General features: G+C 39.7%; 1 protein-coding gene across 2 annotated transcripts in view; it reads left to right on the forward strand.

Annotated features, from left to right (window-relative positions):
* Positions 1–19727, forward strand: part of GRHL2 (grainyhead like transcription factor 2) — an 85372-nt gene that overhangs the window by 27305 nt on the left and 38340 nt on the right. For both annotated transcript variants that reach the window (XM_063299571.1, XM_063299570.1), the window contains exons 7-9: positions 12–123; positions 8371–8465; positions 19441–19599. In XM_063299571.1, the coding sequence (XP_063155641.1) occupies positions 12–123; positions 8371–8465; positions 19441–19599 (366 nt within the window). The remainder of the gene's footprint in view (positions 1–11; positions 124–8370; positions 8466–19440; positions 19600–19727) is intronic.

A 19727-nucleotide genomic window follows, 5' to 3' on the forward strand; every position in this document is an offset into this window, starting at 1 on the left:
GGTCTTTCTAGAGCGTGATCATGGTTGTATTCAGTGAAGATAAAAACCGGGATGAGCAGCTGAAGCACTGGAAATATTGGCATTCACGACAGCACACAGCCAAACAGAGGGTCTTGGACATTGGTGAGTGATTAAGCAATCCTGTGAGCTCCCATTTTCACTGATGCTTTTCATTAGCTTGGAGATGTGCAACTGGGAAACCAGAATAGGCACATCCAGAAGTGAATTTTATTCTGAAGTGGGAATAGCCAACTGGCAAGCCCAGTCTGGTTGTGGTATGCAACAAGGCTGCACTAAAGTATTTTTCACACTCACATTCACAGTATGGGACTTCCTTTTCACCTTTTGAAAAATACAGTATAGTGTTTCTGGGAGAGTAAGTATTCAGTCTAAGCAAAGACGACAAGTTCTTCAAAACCTAAACTTAATTTATTTTATGTGTTAAATATTTTTAGGTGAACTAGTAATACAAAAACAACTTGTTATAAGAGTAGCAGAATAACCAACTCATATGTTCAAAGTAAATTCAAAACTATAGATTCCAGCTTCCCAGAATTTGTCATCAGTTTTCTGTCTTCAAACTGCCCACTCAGTTAACTTACTCTCTCTCATCACCATGGTAACCAATCAAACACATTCCCATAATATCTTTCCAACTGGCCTACATGAGATGTGTGTATTTGACACCAATTTTTACTGCTCCTGGTAGCTTCCTGATGTGCTGGGCTGTACCTCATTAGGAATTCTGGGAATTCCAGTCCAAGACATCTAAGCTAGGGAAGGCTGTCTTTACATGGCCGTCTTTCCTAATCCCACCTTCTCTGTTCTCTCCATTTGATTTCATTTTCTTTCTCCATCTTTAAAAAAAACTGGCAATAGGTTAACAGTGGTTGGGGACATGGGCCTGTCTGTGAATCACTTTATCTCATGTGGTTACCCAACATAGTGGCCCACCAACTGAAAAGCAGAGTTTTATTAAGGCTCTTAAAGTAATTAAATTAAGTAAATTAAAATTCTTCAGCAAAGGATTGTTACCTTGTTGTGGTGCTGGAGCTTGAGCACCTCAGTGATGCCATGAGCTAAACCGTGAAGGGCCACCCAAGACGGGAAGGTCATGACAGAGAGGTCAGACTAAATGCGATCCCTGGGGAAGGTAATGGCAACCCATCCCAGTATTCTTGCCATGAAAACTAAATGGATCAGTACAACCAGAGATATGTCGGTATACCATCGGAAGATGAGACCCCCAGGTCGGAAGATGGTCAAAATGCTACTGGGGAGGAACAGAGGATGAGTTCAACTAGCCCCAGACGTGATGACGCAGCTAGCTCAAAGCCGAAAGGGCAGCTACCGGCCAACGGTGCTGGTGGTGAACGGCGAATCCGATGTTCTAAGGATCAACACACCATTGGAACCCGGAATGTAAGATCTATGAGCCAGGGCAAATTGGATGTGGTTATTGGTGAGATGTCAAGATTAAAAATAGACATTTTGGGCGTCAGTGAACTGAAATGGACTGGAATGGGCCACTTCACATCAGATGACCACCAGATCTACTACTGTGGACAAGAGGACCACAGAAGAAATGGAGTAGCCTTCATAATTAATAGTAAAGTGGCTAAAGCAGTCCTTGGATACAATCCAAAAAACGATAGAATGATCTCAATTCGAATTCAGGGCAAGCCATCTAACATCACAGTGATCCAAATATACGCCCCAACCACAGATGCTGAAGAAGCTGAAGTAGATCAGTTCTATGAGGATCTGCAGCACCTGCTGGACAACACGCCTAAAAGAGATGTTATTTTCATCACGGGAGACTGGAATGCTAAGGTGGGCAGTCAAATGACACCTGGAATTACAGGTAAGCATGGCCTGGGAGAACAAAACGAAGCAGGACATAGGCTGATAGAATTTTGCCAAGACAACTCACTCTGCATAACAAACACTCTCTTCCAACAACCTAAGAGACGGCTTTATACGTGGACTTCACCAGATGGACAACACCAAAATCAGATTGACTACATCTTTTGCAGCCAAAGGCGGCTGACATCTGTACAGTCGGTAAAAACAAGATGCGGAGCTGACTGTAGTTCAGATCACGAACTTCTTATTGCACAATTTAGGATCAGACTAAAGAGATTAGGGAAGACCCACAGATCAGCTAGATATGAGCTCACTAATATTCCTAAGGAATATGCAGTGGAGGTGAAGAATAGATTTAAGGGACTGGACTTAGTAGATAGGGTCCTGGAAGAACTCTGGACAGAAGTTCGCAACATTGCTCAGGAGGCGGCAACAAAATACATCCCAAAGAAAGAGAAAACCAAGAAGGCAAAATGGCTGTCTGCTGAGACACTAGAAGTAGCCCAAGAAAGACGGAAAGCAAAAGGCAACAGTGATAGGGGGAGATATGCCCAATTAAATGCAAAATTCCAGAGGTTAGCCAGAAGAGATAAGGAATTATTTTTAAACAAGCAATGCGCGGAAGTGGAAGAAGAGAATAGAATAGGAAGGACAAGAGACCTCTTCCAGAAAATTAGAACCATCGGAGGTAAATTCCAGGCAAAAATGGGCATGATCAAAAACAAAGATGGCAAGGACCTAACAGAAGAAGAAGAGATCAAGAAAAGGTGGCAAGAATATACAGAAGACCTGTATAGGAAGGATAACAGTATCGGGGATAGCTTTGACGGTGTGGTCAGTGAGCTAGAGCCAGACATCCTGAAGAGTGAGGTTGAATGGGCCTTTAGAAGCATTGCTAATAACAAGGCAGCAGGAGACGACAGCATCCCAGCTGAACTGTTCAAAATCTTGCGAGATGATGCTGTCAAGGTAATGGATGCTATATGCCAGCAAATTTGGAAAACACAAGAATGGCCATCAGATTGGAAAAAATCAACTTATCTCCCCATACCAAAAAAGGGAAACACTAAAGAATGTTCAAACTATCGAACAGTGGCACTCATTTCACATGCCAGTAAGGTAATGATCAAGATCCTGCAAGGTAGGCTTCAGCAATTCATGGAGCGAGAATTGCCAGAGGTACAAGCTGGGTTTAGAAAAGGCAGAGGAACTAGGGACCAAATTGCCAATATCCGCTGGATAATGGAAAAAGCCAGGGAGTTTCAGAAAAACATCTATTTCTGTTTTATTGACTATTCTAAAGCCTTTGACTGTGTGGACCATAACAAATTGTGGCAAGTTCTTAGTGGTATGGGGATACCAAGTCATCTTGTCTGCCTCCTGAAGAATCTGTATAATGACCAAGTAGCAACAGTAAGAACAGACCACGGAACAACGGACTGGTTGAAGATTGGGAAAGGAGTACGGCAGGGTTGTATACTCTCACCCTACCTATTCAACTTGTACGCAGAACACATCATGCGGCATGCTGGGCTTGAGGAATCCAAGGCTGGAGTTAAAATCTCTGGAAGAAACATTAACAGTCTCAGATATGCAGATGATACCACTTTGATGGCTGAAAGCGAAGAGGAACTGAGGAGCCTTATGATGAAGGTGAAAGAAGAAAGTGCAAAAGCTGGCTTGCAGCTAAACCTCAGAAAAACCAAGATTATGGCAACCAGCCTGATTGATAACTGGCAAATAGAGGGAGAAAACGTAGAGGCAGTGAAAGACTTTGTATTTCTAGGTGTAAAGATTACTGCAGATGCTGACTGCAGTCAGGAAATCAGAAGATGCTTAATCCTTGGGAGAAGAGCAATGACAAATCTCGATAAAATAGTTAAGAGCAGAGACATCACACTGACAACAAAGGTCCGCATAGTTAAAGCAATGGTGTTCCCCGTAGTAACATATGGCTGCGAGAGCTGGACCATAAGGAAGGCTGAGAGAAGGAAGATGCTTTGGAACTGTGGTGTTGGAGGAGAATTCTGAGAGTGCCTTGGACTGCCAGATCAGACCAGTCCATCCTCCAGGAAATAAAGCCAGACTGCTCACTTGAGGGGATGATATTAAAGGCAAAACTGAAATACTTTGGCCACATAATGAGAAACCAGGACACCCTGGAGAAGATGCTGATGCTAGGGAGAGTGGAGGGCAAAAGGAAGAGGGGCCGACCAAGGGCAAGGTGGGTGGATGATATTCTAGAGGTGACGGACTCATCCCTGGGGGAGCTGGGGGTGTTGACAACCAACAGGAAGCTCTGGCGTGGGCTGGTCCATGAAGTCACGAAGAGTCGGAAGCGACTAAACAAATAAACAACAACAAAAATTAAAATTAAGTAATTTTCAGGCTTTTGTAAAGTTTTGGCCCATCCAGCTCAAGGGGAGGGTGGCAAGTGATGAAACTGCATTGCAACATCACATACATGTACAAAAGAAGCAGAGCTTGCAGCACAATGGCATGATTCTGCTTCCATCATTTTTATGAAAGCCTTTGATCTTGTGAAGACCTCTGGCCTACCATCTGTCTTCTTGGTACTGAAATCCAGTTTGGGAGCATTAGAGTCAATGGGCCATCAGCCCTTCTTCCATTTCCTTGCCAGGTTGAAATACTTCATGGGGAGCAGGATTGTACTCCCTTTGTCTTTTAAAGCAAAATTTTCCCATTGCTGTTCAGCTTTCCTGGCTGCTCACACAAATCATACTTCTTATTAGAGAAGATTTATAAGAGATTATAAGATTTATAAGAGATTACAGGTAGTATTAACTACTTGAACACTGTTGTTATGTGCTATACTCTCTTTTCCTTAGTCTTTCTTTCTCTCTCGTGGTAGTCAGCTTTTCCTGATTCTTCTGATCTTTTGTCAGATTTTAACTTTCACTTATGCTGATCTAAATTGGACACGGCACATGGAGGACTACTTAGTTTCCTTTAGGGCAAAACTGTTCCATTTAATTGTGCCAATGCAAGATTCCACTGTTTTGTATAAAATAGGAGGTTCCCATCAATGGGCTCTGCTCAGACCTCTCCGTTGCTCAGTTTAAGAGTTAAACTCTCTACCTTTTGCATTTTTACCTTGTTTAGAATCGTAGGAATTTAGGACTTCATCCGGTACAACCCCATGCTTAATGTATAATCTATGTGTAGAATGTGAGTACAGTAACTCTGACAAAGTCATGTTTAAATACCTCCAGCAAGGGAGAACCCACCATTTCTGGGGCAATCACATGATTCAGAAAACACTGTTCTTGAAATAGTTTGATGAGCTCTGAATAAGTATCTAATGATTTTCTTTTATGCCTATAAAATTTTGGAAAATATTACTGTTACAATAATTATATGAATCAGAAAGGGTGGGTGTGGGTCTAATAATACTCTGCTCTGAGATATTTTCACTGCCCACCCCCCCAGAATAGGGTCCTTTCTTATCACTATTCCTGCGGTTCTATCCTTCGTCCTTGTGTTCTGGGATGAATCCACAAAACTGCCAAGAGAAAGAAGGGGAGGCTTGATCATATTTGTCAATGACATCTGGTGGGCCCGGGATGGTGATAGTGTATCCATCCTGGCCCTTTATCTTTCAGTAGCTGCACTGTCTCCCAGTAGGTTTCCAGGTGAAATTCACAGTGCTGTTGTCACCTTTAAAGCTCTACATGGTTTTAGATTAGGTTAGTTGAGGGACCGCCTCTCCCTGGTGATTTTTGCCCATCCCACCAAATCTGGCAGAGCGGACATCTTCCAGATACCCTTAGTGATATAGTGTTACCTGGTGGCCGCTGGACATTTACCTTCGCTATCATGGTGCTTACCCTATGGAACAGCCTTCCCCCCACCCACAAGATCAGGATGGTCCTAACTCTGTTGGCTTTCTGGAAGGCCATGAAGACTTGTGTCTTTTCCCAGGCATTGGGGCCAGGATGTTACTGATAGGAGTTCTTGCATGGGTGCCTGTGATTGATGACCATGGAGATTGTATTGGACCTCGACTTGCTTTGGTTTTGTTTGGTTTTAATGGAAAGTTTTATTTTGCCTTGTTCTTGCTTGTTCGCTACCCAAAGTTTCTTTGGCTAGATGGGCAGCCATATAATTGAATCTGTATAGTAAGAAAAGCCAGGGGAACATGCAGCATTAGAGAGAAGGCAGAAAAAGAATGATAGGAGGAAGAGGAAGATATAGGGAAGGGGAGTGCTCCCTACTGGAATTTTGGGTTTTACTTTATGATGTTGATCTTTGACATTGTTTCTAATCTCTCATCTAATATTCTTCATTGTCCTGCAGTAGTAGCTTAACTCGATAACATGTGTTGTGAAAGATGGCCCAATTTTTTTCACTAGGTAGATTAAAAATCTGAAACGTGGACATCTGGGAATCTTCCTCTTACAGAAAGCCAAATCTCCTACTTGAAAATTCCACAGATCCTTGTGCCCTCCGGTCTGTTCGACATTCCAAGCAGATTGTTTCACTTGTCCAGACAGCATCCCAGCCTTTCAGAAGAATCTACACTGAATTCTTTCTTTTTAGTCAGTTGTGAATATTAATGGTCTCCTGAATAGAATGTATGTGTCACTTTTGTAGAAAATGAAGGAGGAGCAAGAGAATGGGCAGAAATTTTCCACATGTTCTTTATAGAAATATACCATTTTGTTCATGCAATGTCTTTTCTATGAAGTTAAATTAGTTTAATTCTGTAACAATGCCATTTCAGAAAGTTGATTTCTGGGTTTATATTATCCATGAATTTATTTTGAAAGTGAATGTTTAGAATTTATAAAGAAACACCATAAAGGTTTTACTTTGAATGTATTTAGGTCACTATTCAAAAACTTGAAATTTCTATAAATCTAGTTTGATGAGTGTAAAGGAATCTTAGGGCATAGAATGTATTGCAATCCCAGGACAGATGATAAACCAGCAGTCTCTAGACCAGTGTCTCTCAACCTTGGCCACTTTAAGATGTGTGGACTTCAATGTGCTGGCTGGGGAATTCTGGGAGTTGAAGTCCACACACCTTAAACTGGCCAAGGTTGAGAAACATTGCTCTAGACCATGATTAAGAGATCAGGAATGTGTCATACAGAACATTCATGTTCTTTCTTCCCTTCCAGCCAAACTAGGTTGGCACAAAACTGCATCATGGAAAGCTGCCCAGGGTGTGATAACTCTACTTCCTTCTTCAACCCATGAACAATTTATTTATTTGTTATATACCATTGCATTGGAAGTGATTCCCAATAGTTGACAATATAAATAAGCCATAAATGTACAACAGTCCCAGAATATGCAACAGTAAAACTGTAAAAACAATAAAAGCATAACAATAATAGAACTAAAAGTAAAAAGAAAAGAGCAGTTATAGGCACTACCCCAATCTAACCACAATGACATTGATTCTCAAAGCCCTTTTTAACAGCCTTTCGAACCACAATTACCACTACCGCTTTGAGCTGTTCTACAAAGTGGGGACCACTGTGGAAAAAAGTTGTCCTTGTGCGGGAAGTTGTTGAACCTCCCCAGTCTGGACCAGCACACAGGACAGGAACATTCTACCTGGAGATAACTGGAAACCAAGGCGTGTTGTGCTTTATAGGTTAAAACCAGCACTTTGAATTGTATCTGAAAAACTACTGAGAACTACTGCAGTGCCTGCAGTGCAAGTGTTATATGGCTGTAGCTGCTCTCGCATATTAGCATGCAGGCTGCTGTATCATGCACAAACTGCAGTTTCAGAACAATCTTCAAAGGCAGCCCCACATAAAGAGCATTGCGGTAGTCTAATTTAGTGGTGATGATGGCATGCGTTACTTTTGCCAGGATCTCCCACTCCCTCTTCTGCCTCTTTTATTCATACTATACTTGGCTTTGTTTTTTATGTTCTCTTTTCTACTCCTGGACTGTATGCAAGAAGGTCCTGTCCATCCACTTATTCACCAATAGTGAATGTTTGTAGAATGTAAGTACAAGGTGAAAGAACAACTGAAATCTCTGGTTACTTGTTTCAGTGGGATTTGCAAAAAATACTGAAAGTTAAGCAAAGTTGGCATATACAGTTGATTGGTGCCAGTGCAGAAAAAAATGCTAACTCCTTTTTTTTTTTTTGCCTTTTATTAATGGTTGTGTTGTGTTCCACATACTATTTCCCAGTACAACCTCCCCCCCCCCGTTATTTCTTCTATAATTAATTCCCCCTATAAAATATTGGCTAATAGAATGCAATCAACCAAAATTAAGCTCTGGCTGGCATAATTAGGGTAATTAGTGGGAACCTGATTAATTTTTCAAGTACCTTGTTATCATCTTTGAAGAATAGTTGTAGGATGGTGTACAAAGTGTTAGTGTCAGCAAATTGAGCCAGAACAGCAATACTAAAATGCAAGACATGAATAACAAGGAAATATACTGGAATGTAAAGACAAATGTCTGTATTCTATAAAAGCATCTATGATAATTTTGTGTTGTTTGTTACAGCTGATTATAAGGAAAGCTTCAACACCATTGGGAATATTGAGGAAATTGCCTATAATGCTGTATCATTCACTTGGGATGTTAATGAAGAGGCAAAGGTAAGATCCTACCCTGCCCAAAATGCATATATTTTGTAGGGTAACATGCAGAATTGCTCAGCAAACAGAACCTAAGGCAATATTTTGCATTGTTGTGGGAATAAATAGACCCAAGAGTACTATGTGTACCACCGTAAGCTCCTGAGTGAAAGACAGGATATAAATCTATATCCGTAAAAATACATAATATTTAATAATGGATCTTTTGCTGTTTAGATCCTGCTAGTCCAACATTGTCAATCTTTTGGATCTTTTAAATTAGCTTTGTTTAAATGCCAAATGTCAGTTCCAGTGAACTGAAGCTTTGAAGCTATTTCAGAATGATATTTTGAAGGATTGCACAAGGTATCCTCTTTTATTAGGAACAACCGACCATCTAGGTTGAAATCGTCTACATTACATGTCAATAAATATGAAGTCAGGATTTTAGGAACACATCGTTGGTTAAAAAGTAATACTTCCATTCATGCCTAAAGCTAAAACATAATGGGTGGGTTCAAGCATCACACTAAGTTAAAAGCAAATATTACGGTTAACAAGATCTGTGAAAAAAAGCCTTTGCGTTCCAATAGTTTCAGAGAGTTCTCTTTCCTAATCTTACATGGAGTTTCCGAAGCTGAACTTTGGACTTTCTGGGTACAAACAATGAAGTTGGTATATGCCTCATTTCAAGTCGATAGGTATTTTTCCCACAGGGAAATCATCTCCATTTATGTAGTCCATTTGTATAAATGATTGACACTATTAGCCTGTTTTCCTGCACTTGAGAGGAACTTGAAGTAGGATGAAAGATTTAAATGAAGTGGGCATCTGCGAGGGGAGAAGGTCAACATCTGCAAGATGGCAACCATTGTGTCACTTGGATCATGACACCATTTCCAACTTCTTCCAGATTTAAACACTGTCCCCCTGCCCTACCCATTGATACCTCTGAACCAAGCTCCAGATTTCCAGGTATCAATAAAGTTGATTCAGACAAAGTCATATCAATGATACTGCTTCAAAAGCAGTTTTCTGGGTTTCTGATTTCATCAGCTCTGAGCTCTTAGCTTCATGATATACTATTCTGGAGGCTTCTCCAAAGTAAGACCCAGAAACACAAAAAGCTGTGTCAAGTTCTTTGCAATGGTTTATTTCCTTTTATCGAAGGCAATTATCATTATATTATTGTTACAAACTGTGTAGATTCAGCATGAATTGGTGCTACAGCATTTTGTCTTGTTTGATTAAAGTCAACGTGGCTGACAACACTTTACAGCTACTGCACAGAGGAAACCAGGTTCAGTGGAACAGTGTGATCTTTCACTAAGAGTAACCTTGTAACCGTGATGGCATAGAAAGAATGTGTAGTGAACCAGTGTGTTTCTCTATGGATGTTTTGGTTGAATGATTCAAAGTTGGCTATTGTCATATCGGGAGCAGAAGGAGCAGATGTTGCAAGAGGGAAATCGATTTGTTCAAAAAAGCATCCATACCCCTGTCTACTGGGAATTGGACAGATGAAGGAACAATAACTTCTGGAATTGCTGAGGCAAATATTCCATTGTGTAGTACAGGAACTGTACTTCTAGTGTGTTGTATAACCTGTGCTTGACAGATATTCTGAATTTCCATTCCCATTAGCTCTGGCCGGCATAACCAGTGGAACATTTATGGAGTGTGCAACATGTTGGATGATGGTGTTAAGTATTATCTCTTGGTTGTCTTCTCTACAGGCTAAATGTATGCACTTCCTTTAACTTTTCGCATAGGAACTGGTCTTCAACATTATTCTCTGAACATATGCCAGTTTGTTGATATCATTGTATTTGATTATCATGGCCACCCTCACACACAAATAGCTTAGGGTCCTCTTCCTTGTGATGCACTCCTGTACTACTGAATCATATGTGAACCTGACATCTGCATCATATCGGTCATTCGTATACATTTGGGACTCTTCCAGAACCATGTGGGATAATACCATAGGAAATTGCTTCCATGGTGACAGAAATGAGTCTATAAATCAGATTGTGTACATGGTATTACTGTGTCCGCAGACATTTCCTTGATGCTTACCAAACTCACTGCCCACCTGGGTTCTTTTTTGTATAATTTTAAATAAAAAAATAATTAGGACGATGTGCTGCAACACATCGGCCTTTACTTATTGGTAGCAATACCTTAGGGTCTTACTAAGATCCCACTGGGATGGCCCAGATCATCTTGGAGGATTTGTGTGCCTTGTGGCTATGATTATGGGGAAACTATTTTGTTAATAGACAAGTCTCTCATGGCAGCTGTTTTCCATGTGCACCATCACACACTTGCCAAATCCTAAAATGTGCTCCCTATCCTTTTCAGCTATTCTTTCTAAATTGGTGCTGTCTGTGCTTCTTGACATACTGTGCAGTATCACTGGTTCTGAAACTTGCTTTAGATGAGGCCTGCTCAACATACAGCTGATGGGTTGAGGTTAGGGTTAGGGCTAGACCTCAAAGCCTCACCACTGCTGACAGCCAGCCACCAAACAGCTGACTGATGCACTTTGCAGCCTGCAATGAGTTTTAATTTATCAGTGTGAAGTTGAGCAGGCCTGCTTTAGATTACTTTAGTGGGATATGTGCAGCATGTTATGAATGTATGCTTTCCATAATTGATAAGAAGCTTGTATCTGTATTTGAGTACAAAATATAAAACAAAGTGGAACAGCGGAAGTCCCATAAATCCATGGGAAGATGGTGGTGAGAAATTGGTTAGAGAAAAAGATCGTTATTGCTCCTTCCCTTCTACCAACAAAATTTTGCCACCTTGTTGCAGAGTTAGTATATATAACTGCCCTCTAATAGCAGGATGTTAACATCTGGTGTTACCAGAGAAGTATGCATATGAATATAACCTTGCTGGGAAATACTTTTGGAAGGGTGATGCTTCTGTTCTTTTCAAGGTTTCAAGACTTTGCTAAGACAGAATGTAGTTCCTTTGTCAAAAGAAACAGTTTCAGGGAATGTCTTCAGCATGTAGCTGCTGAATTAGAGTTCCTATATTAATTTTCCATGGTAAGATTCAGATTCAATGGTTATTGAGGCTGATTATTCACTAGAACATAATTGTCCTTCAGATCTTTAGGTGCTGTAGCCTTTCCTAACGTAGGTTCAACTGTGTATGTCAGTAAGAAAGAGATGTATATTTCATTTTCTTAGAATAATCTTCTTAATCCAGCAAAATTTCTGTTAATGATTGGTACTTTAAAATTTTAGATTAAAATTGAAACCAAATATAAACCTAATAATCAAAATATTTACTTGAAATTGTGCTTCTTTAAATCACATTTAAAATAGAATGTTTTACATAATACACCTTGATTGTAATGTCTTTAAGAAAGTCAGTGTATACACATGATTGAACAGGTGTGTGATTGGCTTTTGCAGCAAATTGAATTTTTATGTAGTTGCTGGGGCGTGGTGCAGCGTTACAGGAGCTGCTTAAATGAAATGTAAACATTTGCTGGAGACTTTGGTATTGAGCTGAAACAAAGGCGTTGACTTTATATGGCATGTATAAGGAACGGATGTCCAACAAAGCTATAAAAGTTGTGCTAACTCTGCACAAAGAATTTGTATTTATTTAATGTCCTACTCTGGCCTGTGCTAGTATTCAGAACTATCTACATTACATAAAAATAAGTAAATAAAAGGATAAAAATATAATTAATACATAAATTTGTTTTACAATTAATGTGTTAGTAATAGAATCCTTTTCTAGCATGGAGCTCTCTTGAACTGAACAGCTATTCTCCCTTCTATAAATAGGGTTCTTATTTTAACTCAGAAGGTTATTAGGACTATAACAAGCTACCTTACACTAGACAAATCTTCAGAGTCTGTGGACATTATTGGTATCAGCCCTTCAAGGCGGACCAGGTCAGGAAACAAGCTCCACAGTTTTGCTACAGGCTATAATAACAGAATCATCAAAGCCTGACAGTGTTTTCCCTTCCCTCCCTCTTATACCCCAGGAAATTTCTTATGTCCCAGGGTAACATAAGAAGCTACCTTACATTAGATCACTAGTGTAAATTGTGGTATTTCTCTGTTATGCCTTGTGTTATTTCCTCTGGCTGTCAATAGTTTTGTGGGATCTTGTACTTCTGCATCTCTAACTAAAACTTTATAATTGAACAAACCAAGAGCTAAATTGCACTGTTCAGTAGAACAAGAAAATACTTGGCCCTAGATCAGGGTTTCTCAACCCTAGGGTTCCGCAAGAGGTCACTAGGGGTTCCCTGGGAGATCACAATTTATTTTAAAAAATTATTTCAAATTTGAGCAACTTCACAGCAAGAGGTAAGTTTCATTCTTTATTTTTAGTTTAAGAACACTGTTAATGCTTATATACAGGCCTACCCATGAAACAAATATAATAATTTTGTAACTTCTGGCCTATATTTGAGCCTGAATGTACAGGGGTTCCCCAAGGCCTGAAAAATATTTCAAGGGTTCCTCCAGGGTCAAAAGATTGAGAAAGACTGCCCTGGACTGTTCAAGTTATCTAGGATCTGTTATCTGCATCCAAATATCTGTTTCCTGCAATGTGTCCTTAAAAGAGGCATCTCCTAGTCCCAACTGGGGTGTGATCCTAGCTGCATTTGGGCCCTGATGATGACTTGAGATAGGGGCTTCTTGGTAATGGTATACCAATGAGGAAATCTCCTCTCCAGGAAAATGCAGTTGGTTCCCACATTGACAGGTTTTGACAATGCTATACATTCAGACATTTTTCTAGCAATATAGCCCAAAGTCAAATATATTACTTAAATGAAGAGCTTGTTATACCATCACTCTTAGTAGTTTATGTATGTTTTAATTTGAGCTTTTGCTTTTATATTACTCACTACTTTGGAATATTTTAAACTAAAACTTACATTTTCCTTTGAAACCAGTTTTGATTATATGGTTTCTTGCTGGTCAAGCATAATTTTAAGATCGGTTCTGTGCAGATCTTCATAAATCTTTATTAAAGAATGCATGAGAAGGTATTAGGGAATGGTATGCATGTTTTGTACAAATACATTTCTATACTCAGTTCCAATTAAACTCCAGTTAAAGGGAGGCAGTATGAGAGGATGAGCTCTAGAGGAAACATCACTGGGGGAGATGGGCACCTCAACTGATTTGAAATTAAACAGCTTCTTCTCTTCCTAAACCTCTCTCTCTGGCTTTGGTGTCCTCTGGATGTACTGAACTACAACTGCCATCATTCCTACCTACCACAGATGGGATGGAGAGGAGATAGTTTCCAGTCACCTCTGTTGCCAGTGCAGCAGAGTCCCCTGGTCCTCCACAGCAACTTTTTAGGAGCAATAGACATGGGCATCTGAAGAACTTTAAGCATTGCACCACTTGGAAAAAAATTTTCCCTGTCTTCATTCAGTTTTTATGATGTTATATACTTTAAAATGTACCATAGATGTTTTAATTGTTATTAAATTGTATAGTTCGTAAGTTGCTGAGAGCTGTTAGATTTTGGCAGGGTACAAAATACCACCATGTTCTGAGGCCATGATACTTGGGTAAACCTCTGAGAATTTACTCCAAAGAGCTGTATGGGCTATCTCTGCTCAACAGATTAGATGCCACGATATTAGATCTCATGTAGATAATTGTTGATATTGACTTCCATTAAGAGATAACTTTGTGTTAAGTTGACTAACAGGGCTGGTTCCTGTTTGAGAGGATCCAAGGCAAAGTCCTCTTATGGGCTCCTCCACTGACAGTGTTACTGCAACTGGGGCCAGCACTCCTAGACAGGACCTAACTCCCTGTTAAATTATCACTGGAATGAAGCTAGGTGAGAAATTAAAATGGTGACCAGAGCCATCAAGCTGCCTAATGCTGCTTAGATTGCTGGGCCATTAAAATAAATAAGGGAATACCCCTGCAGTAAACAGGAGGATGCTCTGCCAGAGTTCTGGAATACTACAGCCCTGGCAATTGTCACAAAGGCCAGATGCTGGCACCAACACCAGTTATTAAGCTAGTATTTACCTAAAGGCTGTTGAATACCTTCTTCAAGGTCATGTCCATACTCCTCTACTGGCTGCTGGATGGACTGTGCTACTCCTGTCTGCCCAGTCTGCTCCAGGCCAAGAGCTCACTGTTACTTTTCTATGCATCAGAAAGCCACTGTTTGAGGCCTAAGGGCTGTATGCATTTTGGGTCTGACCCTACAGGCAGCCACAAGTTGTTATCAAATTGTAATTTTTATTGTAACAGAAGGACAAAGTTATGAAATGCATGCCTGGAGAGTAGTCATATTACCTATGTATTGTTTCAATTATTGATATAATTGGTTGTAGCATTTGTGGTAAGATACATGATTATTCAAGAGTCATGTCTGCAATCTTTACTCATCCTTTACTCAGTCTTACCTCATGTTCTCAAGGCAGTATGTACAACAGTTTTCTCTATCCTGGTGTTCTTGTTTAGCAAGAAGATATGCTTTTGTGATCTCCACTGCCATTCCTTCAAACCTCTCTCCTCCCATAGCACCCATCATTATAGCATATAAGACTGTAAATCTGGCCTTCTGTCATGAACATGTCACTGAAGTAAAAAAGACCCCCATGAAGCAAATGGTTCCAAAGTGTTGCTGAAAGATTATTTATCCTCCAGATAATTGATGATGGGTTGTTCATCTTCCAGGAGCAACTGCTATTGTAGCATTAATGTCATCCAAACCACAAAGCTAAAGAAAGATTACAAACAGAGTAAAGAAATTGAATAATGTTGATTCCACTTGCTTGTAAATTGCTTTTCCATAATTAAATATAAACCTTCCCAATGCGGTATCTAAAGGAGGGTAATTGGGTGGTGTACTGAGCATGAAACCTTTTAAAAAATCATTGATCTCCTTTCTTTCTAGTCCACTTCTCTCTATGTGCCGTGCAGAATGACATGGCATTGATGCTGATATGACAGACACACATCATGAGCGTGCCTCTATTGATTCTTAAAGAGACCTGATTTATGTGGTGTCAGGAGGGGGATATTCAGTCTTTCAAAATGGTAATCTGTGTAACATTCACTGCATGATCACTCTTTTTCTGTACATCTCTGTCAATATAATTTGCTGCAGCTGAATTTATTTCTTTAACCCCGTCTTCCCAGCTAACAACCTCCAGAAGCCTTGTAGATCAGTTCTGCACTGTACTCTTTAAATGTCAGGAATCAACAAGCCGCTTGTTAAAACAAATCCACTTTGTGATGTACAGACATGGTAGTAGCTCTAAGCTAAATTTGGTAATAAGAAGGTACTTGTATTTTTTAAACTTTTGAGTCCAATCAAACGGAAGGAAATTGGGAGTCATATTCCCTCTGTCCCCTGCACAGGAGATCCTACGCAAATACTGGGGAGAGAGAGTCCTGAACTTCAAAAACATGTCGTATTTTCTGGAGGTTTTCCTTTTTAGAGGATCCCATGACTAAATTTTTGCTAACAAAGGGAATATTATTTCTGCATTTGACAGAGATGCACAATCAAAGCTTATCAACATTTATCAATAGAACTCCATTCAACTGTCTCCAGACATACAAACCTATATTGGGAGAACACAACACTTTTGTTTAGAGCGTGAGGCAACAGGACAACACTGCTGCCAAGCCTTGTATGGCACTGGCCACACCTACTGGACAACCAAGTAGAAACTGCTGACGCAGTACAAAGCAATAGGGGGCATTTTGCCATGGAAGACATCAAAGATGGGGCCTACGGAGCAACCCCACTGCCCCCTTTAATACATTTTCTAAATTCTGTGTGCAGAAGATGCCTGAAGGAGTTTATATTAGGACAGAGAATGCTCTTGGTTACTTAATCTGAGCATAGCATGTTTCTCCCAGCTCCTTTCGTAGCAGTTAAAGTTCAACCATGCAGTTTGTAAGCATAGTCCTGCGATACCATCAAGAATTGAAATGCCGCTGTGCTTTTAGTTCGGTCAAGCAAACAAGCTGAGCTGACTTCACCATAAATTACTGGGCAGTACTATCTACCCTTGTGATCAGTTGAATGCTGCTAAATTCTCTGCAAACTTTTTTCACCTTGTAGTCTATTAACCAAACTCCTTTTACCTTTAGTCTTCTTTTTCTGAATGAATTCAATGACAGCGAGAGCTTCCATGAAAATGTTGCACAAGTCGATTGTATTATCTCAGTATTATCAATAGTTGAAGTGATAGAAGGTGTCAGAATTGAACCCCATTGAAATCTGAAAGCTGCCTAATACATCACAATAAGCCAGTGTAGGTAGATAACTTTTGATAGCCCAGAGCTGTGTTTAACATTTCTGGGAAGCCTAATGGAAGTAGTGTCTGAACAGGTCACAGCATTTAGTCAATCATGATTGATCTCAAAAAGTTAGGGCCATACCTGATTACTATTTTAATAGAAGACAATCAGGAAACCCCATGCCTATTGGCTAGACTGGAAAATTGAAAAATATTCCAGAAGAAGGAAATAGAAAACCACTTCTGAATTGTTACCAAGAAAAATTTACACTGATATATCCATAAAGTAACCAGAAATCAAGCTTGATTTAATGGAGTATTTAGCTATGGTAGCACATCAAAAGACAACATTGCATTAAGGCTGGGATCAGGATTTTTTCCTGGATATTTGGTGGGTGTTGGGAAGTTACTTGCTTTTTAAATTATGTTAAGCCTACCTTAATTTTTATGAGTTTCTTGCCTTTAAGTGTTTTTGCAGTATAGTCAGAGGAAGCTCCTGGAGGCCACAAAGAAAGGACTTGTAGACCACATATTTTGCTAGGGCTATAAACTGTCACCTAGATTAAGCCATGGTTTGTTTAACAATGTGGTCAGTATACCAGGGTTGGCTTGGTCATACAACATGCACTGCAATAAATAACGAGTTCAAATCCAGAATAGTTTTTCAACCAATCCCAGTCATTGCAGACAATACTAAGCTAAATGAACTAGTGGTTTTAAGCTGGGTTCTTCATTATGCAACCAGTATATTTTGTCTGGAATTGGCTTAGTATATGGAATTGGTCCATCTGCTTAGTGTTGCCTGTGCTGACTGGTGACTTTGTTGACTTCTCAGTCCTACCTAAAGATGCCAGGATTGGACTTGAAACCATTTTTCATGCGAAGATGCATCCTACGGGAACATATAACCTTTTCCCACTGAAGAACTCATTACAGAAGTAACAGCTAAAGTCAATATCCTCAGAGTAGCATCATTTCCCAAGATTAGATTGTTAACCAGAAGAAGCAGAGTCTTTTCTGCAATAGCAAGATTCTAGAAAAATCTTCTTGAGGACTCATATCAGGATTCTTCTGCTGTTTCCTTACTGTTATGTTGACTTAAGAAGTTTTGGTTTTAAGATTATTGATAAGAGGAATGTTAAATGTTAATTGTTTTATGTTGTGAGATTTTAGATTATGTCATAAATCAGCACCAGAATTCCTCCAAAAGTTGTATCCAGATGGCAGTGTTTAATCTGCTAGAAGGGGAAAAGTATGGAATACATGAGGGTATATATTTATTATATTTGATTTGATTTGATGATAATACAAATCTAAATTTAGTTTTGGCACTGATTCTGCCCTTGTTTTAGAAATTGACTGCTAATATGTTACTCTAAAGCTGTATTTGCCCCTTGTCCCAGAAAGATTGCAAACACCTGTCCTAGACTATGGATGGGGCATTACAGTAGTAGAGACTACTTAAATAAAATGACATAGAACAATTCACAGAAATAGATTTATGTTTTCTAATGCAATACTGAACAATTCTACATCTTGTAATAATGAAACCTATGACTAACTAGGTATGTTTAGCTTAATGAAAAGAAGACTGAGGGGAGATGTGATAGCAGTCTCCCAATACTTGAAGGGCTGCCACAGGGAAGAGGGGGTCAACTTATTCTCCATAGCACCTGAGGATAGGACAAGAAGCCATGGGTGATGTCCTAACAGTCAGGAATCACGCTGAGACGAGGAATAGGTCTCTAGTGTTTATTACTGCTACATAAGACAGAAAATCCTAACAAACTGAAGAAGCGTGGGAAAAACCCAGACAGATAAACCCCAAAAGTCAAGGCGGGTCTGATCTGTGTCTCTTTGAATGGCTGCTTAATTCCTCAGTACTACGCATGCGTTTTCCCCCCTGGATAGGGGCCCCCTCCTGCTCGCCATCAGTGCTCATGACAGGTGGAAGCTCATCAGAGGGAGTTCCAATCTGGAAATAAGGAGGAATTTTAAACTTTGTTTTATTGTAAACTGCACAGAGTCCCCCTTCTGGGGGGAGATAGGTGGTGATAAAAGTTGATAAATACAATATAAATAAATAAATAAATTTCCTGACAGTGAGAAACTCCAAGGTCCTTTCCAACCCGATGATTCTGTGATTCTATGACACCAAACAGTTCAGGCTAGTCTGAAACCTCTGACTGCTCAAGGAACAAAGCTATCTGAATGTCTGCTATCCAAGTCCTGCAAGGAAATGAATATTGTCTATTCAGTTGGTTTTAAGGCCACATATAAAGTAAACAGTTTTGTAAGGCAGTAGGGTACAGGCCAATGATGGTGACTATTTTTTGCAGTCTTATATTTTGGCAGCCCTCGGGGAACAATGAGTTTCAAGAAACTATTGTGAAGGGCACAGGAGATGCATTTCATATATTGATTTCTTTGGCTGCAGACTTCCACTAATTTTATTGATTCTAATACATCACATGTTTAACAATCATATTAACTGAGCTGAATAAGCCATCCAGTCTTTGCCAGATTAGTTTCATTTATTGAAAAGAACTCTAAATTAAGTAATAATTAAGTAAAGCAACTTACACTGATGTCTGTTATGAAAGAAAATTTCTCAAGGGGAGCTCCAGATGGAAATTTAAATATTAATTAGAACTTGCAGGTCTTTCTTTGCGGAAAACTACATCTGTGCAAACTTCTGTTTTTCAACCCTATCAGATTTTCATCACGGTGAACTGCCTAAGCACAGACTTCTCTTCTCAAAAAGGAGTCAAGGGTCTTCCTTTGATGATCCAGATTGACACATACAGTTACAATAATCGCAGCAATAAACCCATTCATCGAGCCTTCTGCCAGATCAAAGTTTTTTGTGACAAGGTAAGATAATATATTTCTTAATTACTGCATATGGGGGGAGCAAACCTTTTTTCTTCATTTCATGATTTTAGTTATTCTAGATCTGATTTTTATCATCATTCATGTTTCAAGTCACTTTCATTTTAGCT

Source organism: Candoia aspera, chromosome 3 (genome assembly GCF_035149785.1).
Source record: "Candoia aspera isolate rCanAsp1 chromosome 3, rCanAsp1.hap2, whole genome shotgun sequence".
NCBI lineage: Eukaryota > Metazoa > Chordata > Lepidosauria > Squamata > Boidae > Candoia > Candoia aspera.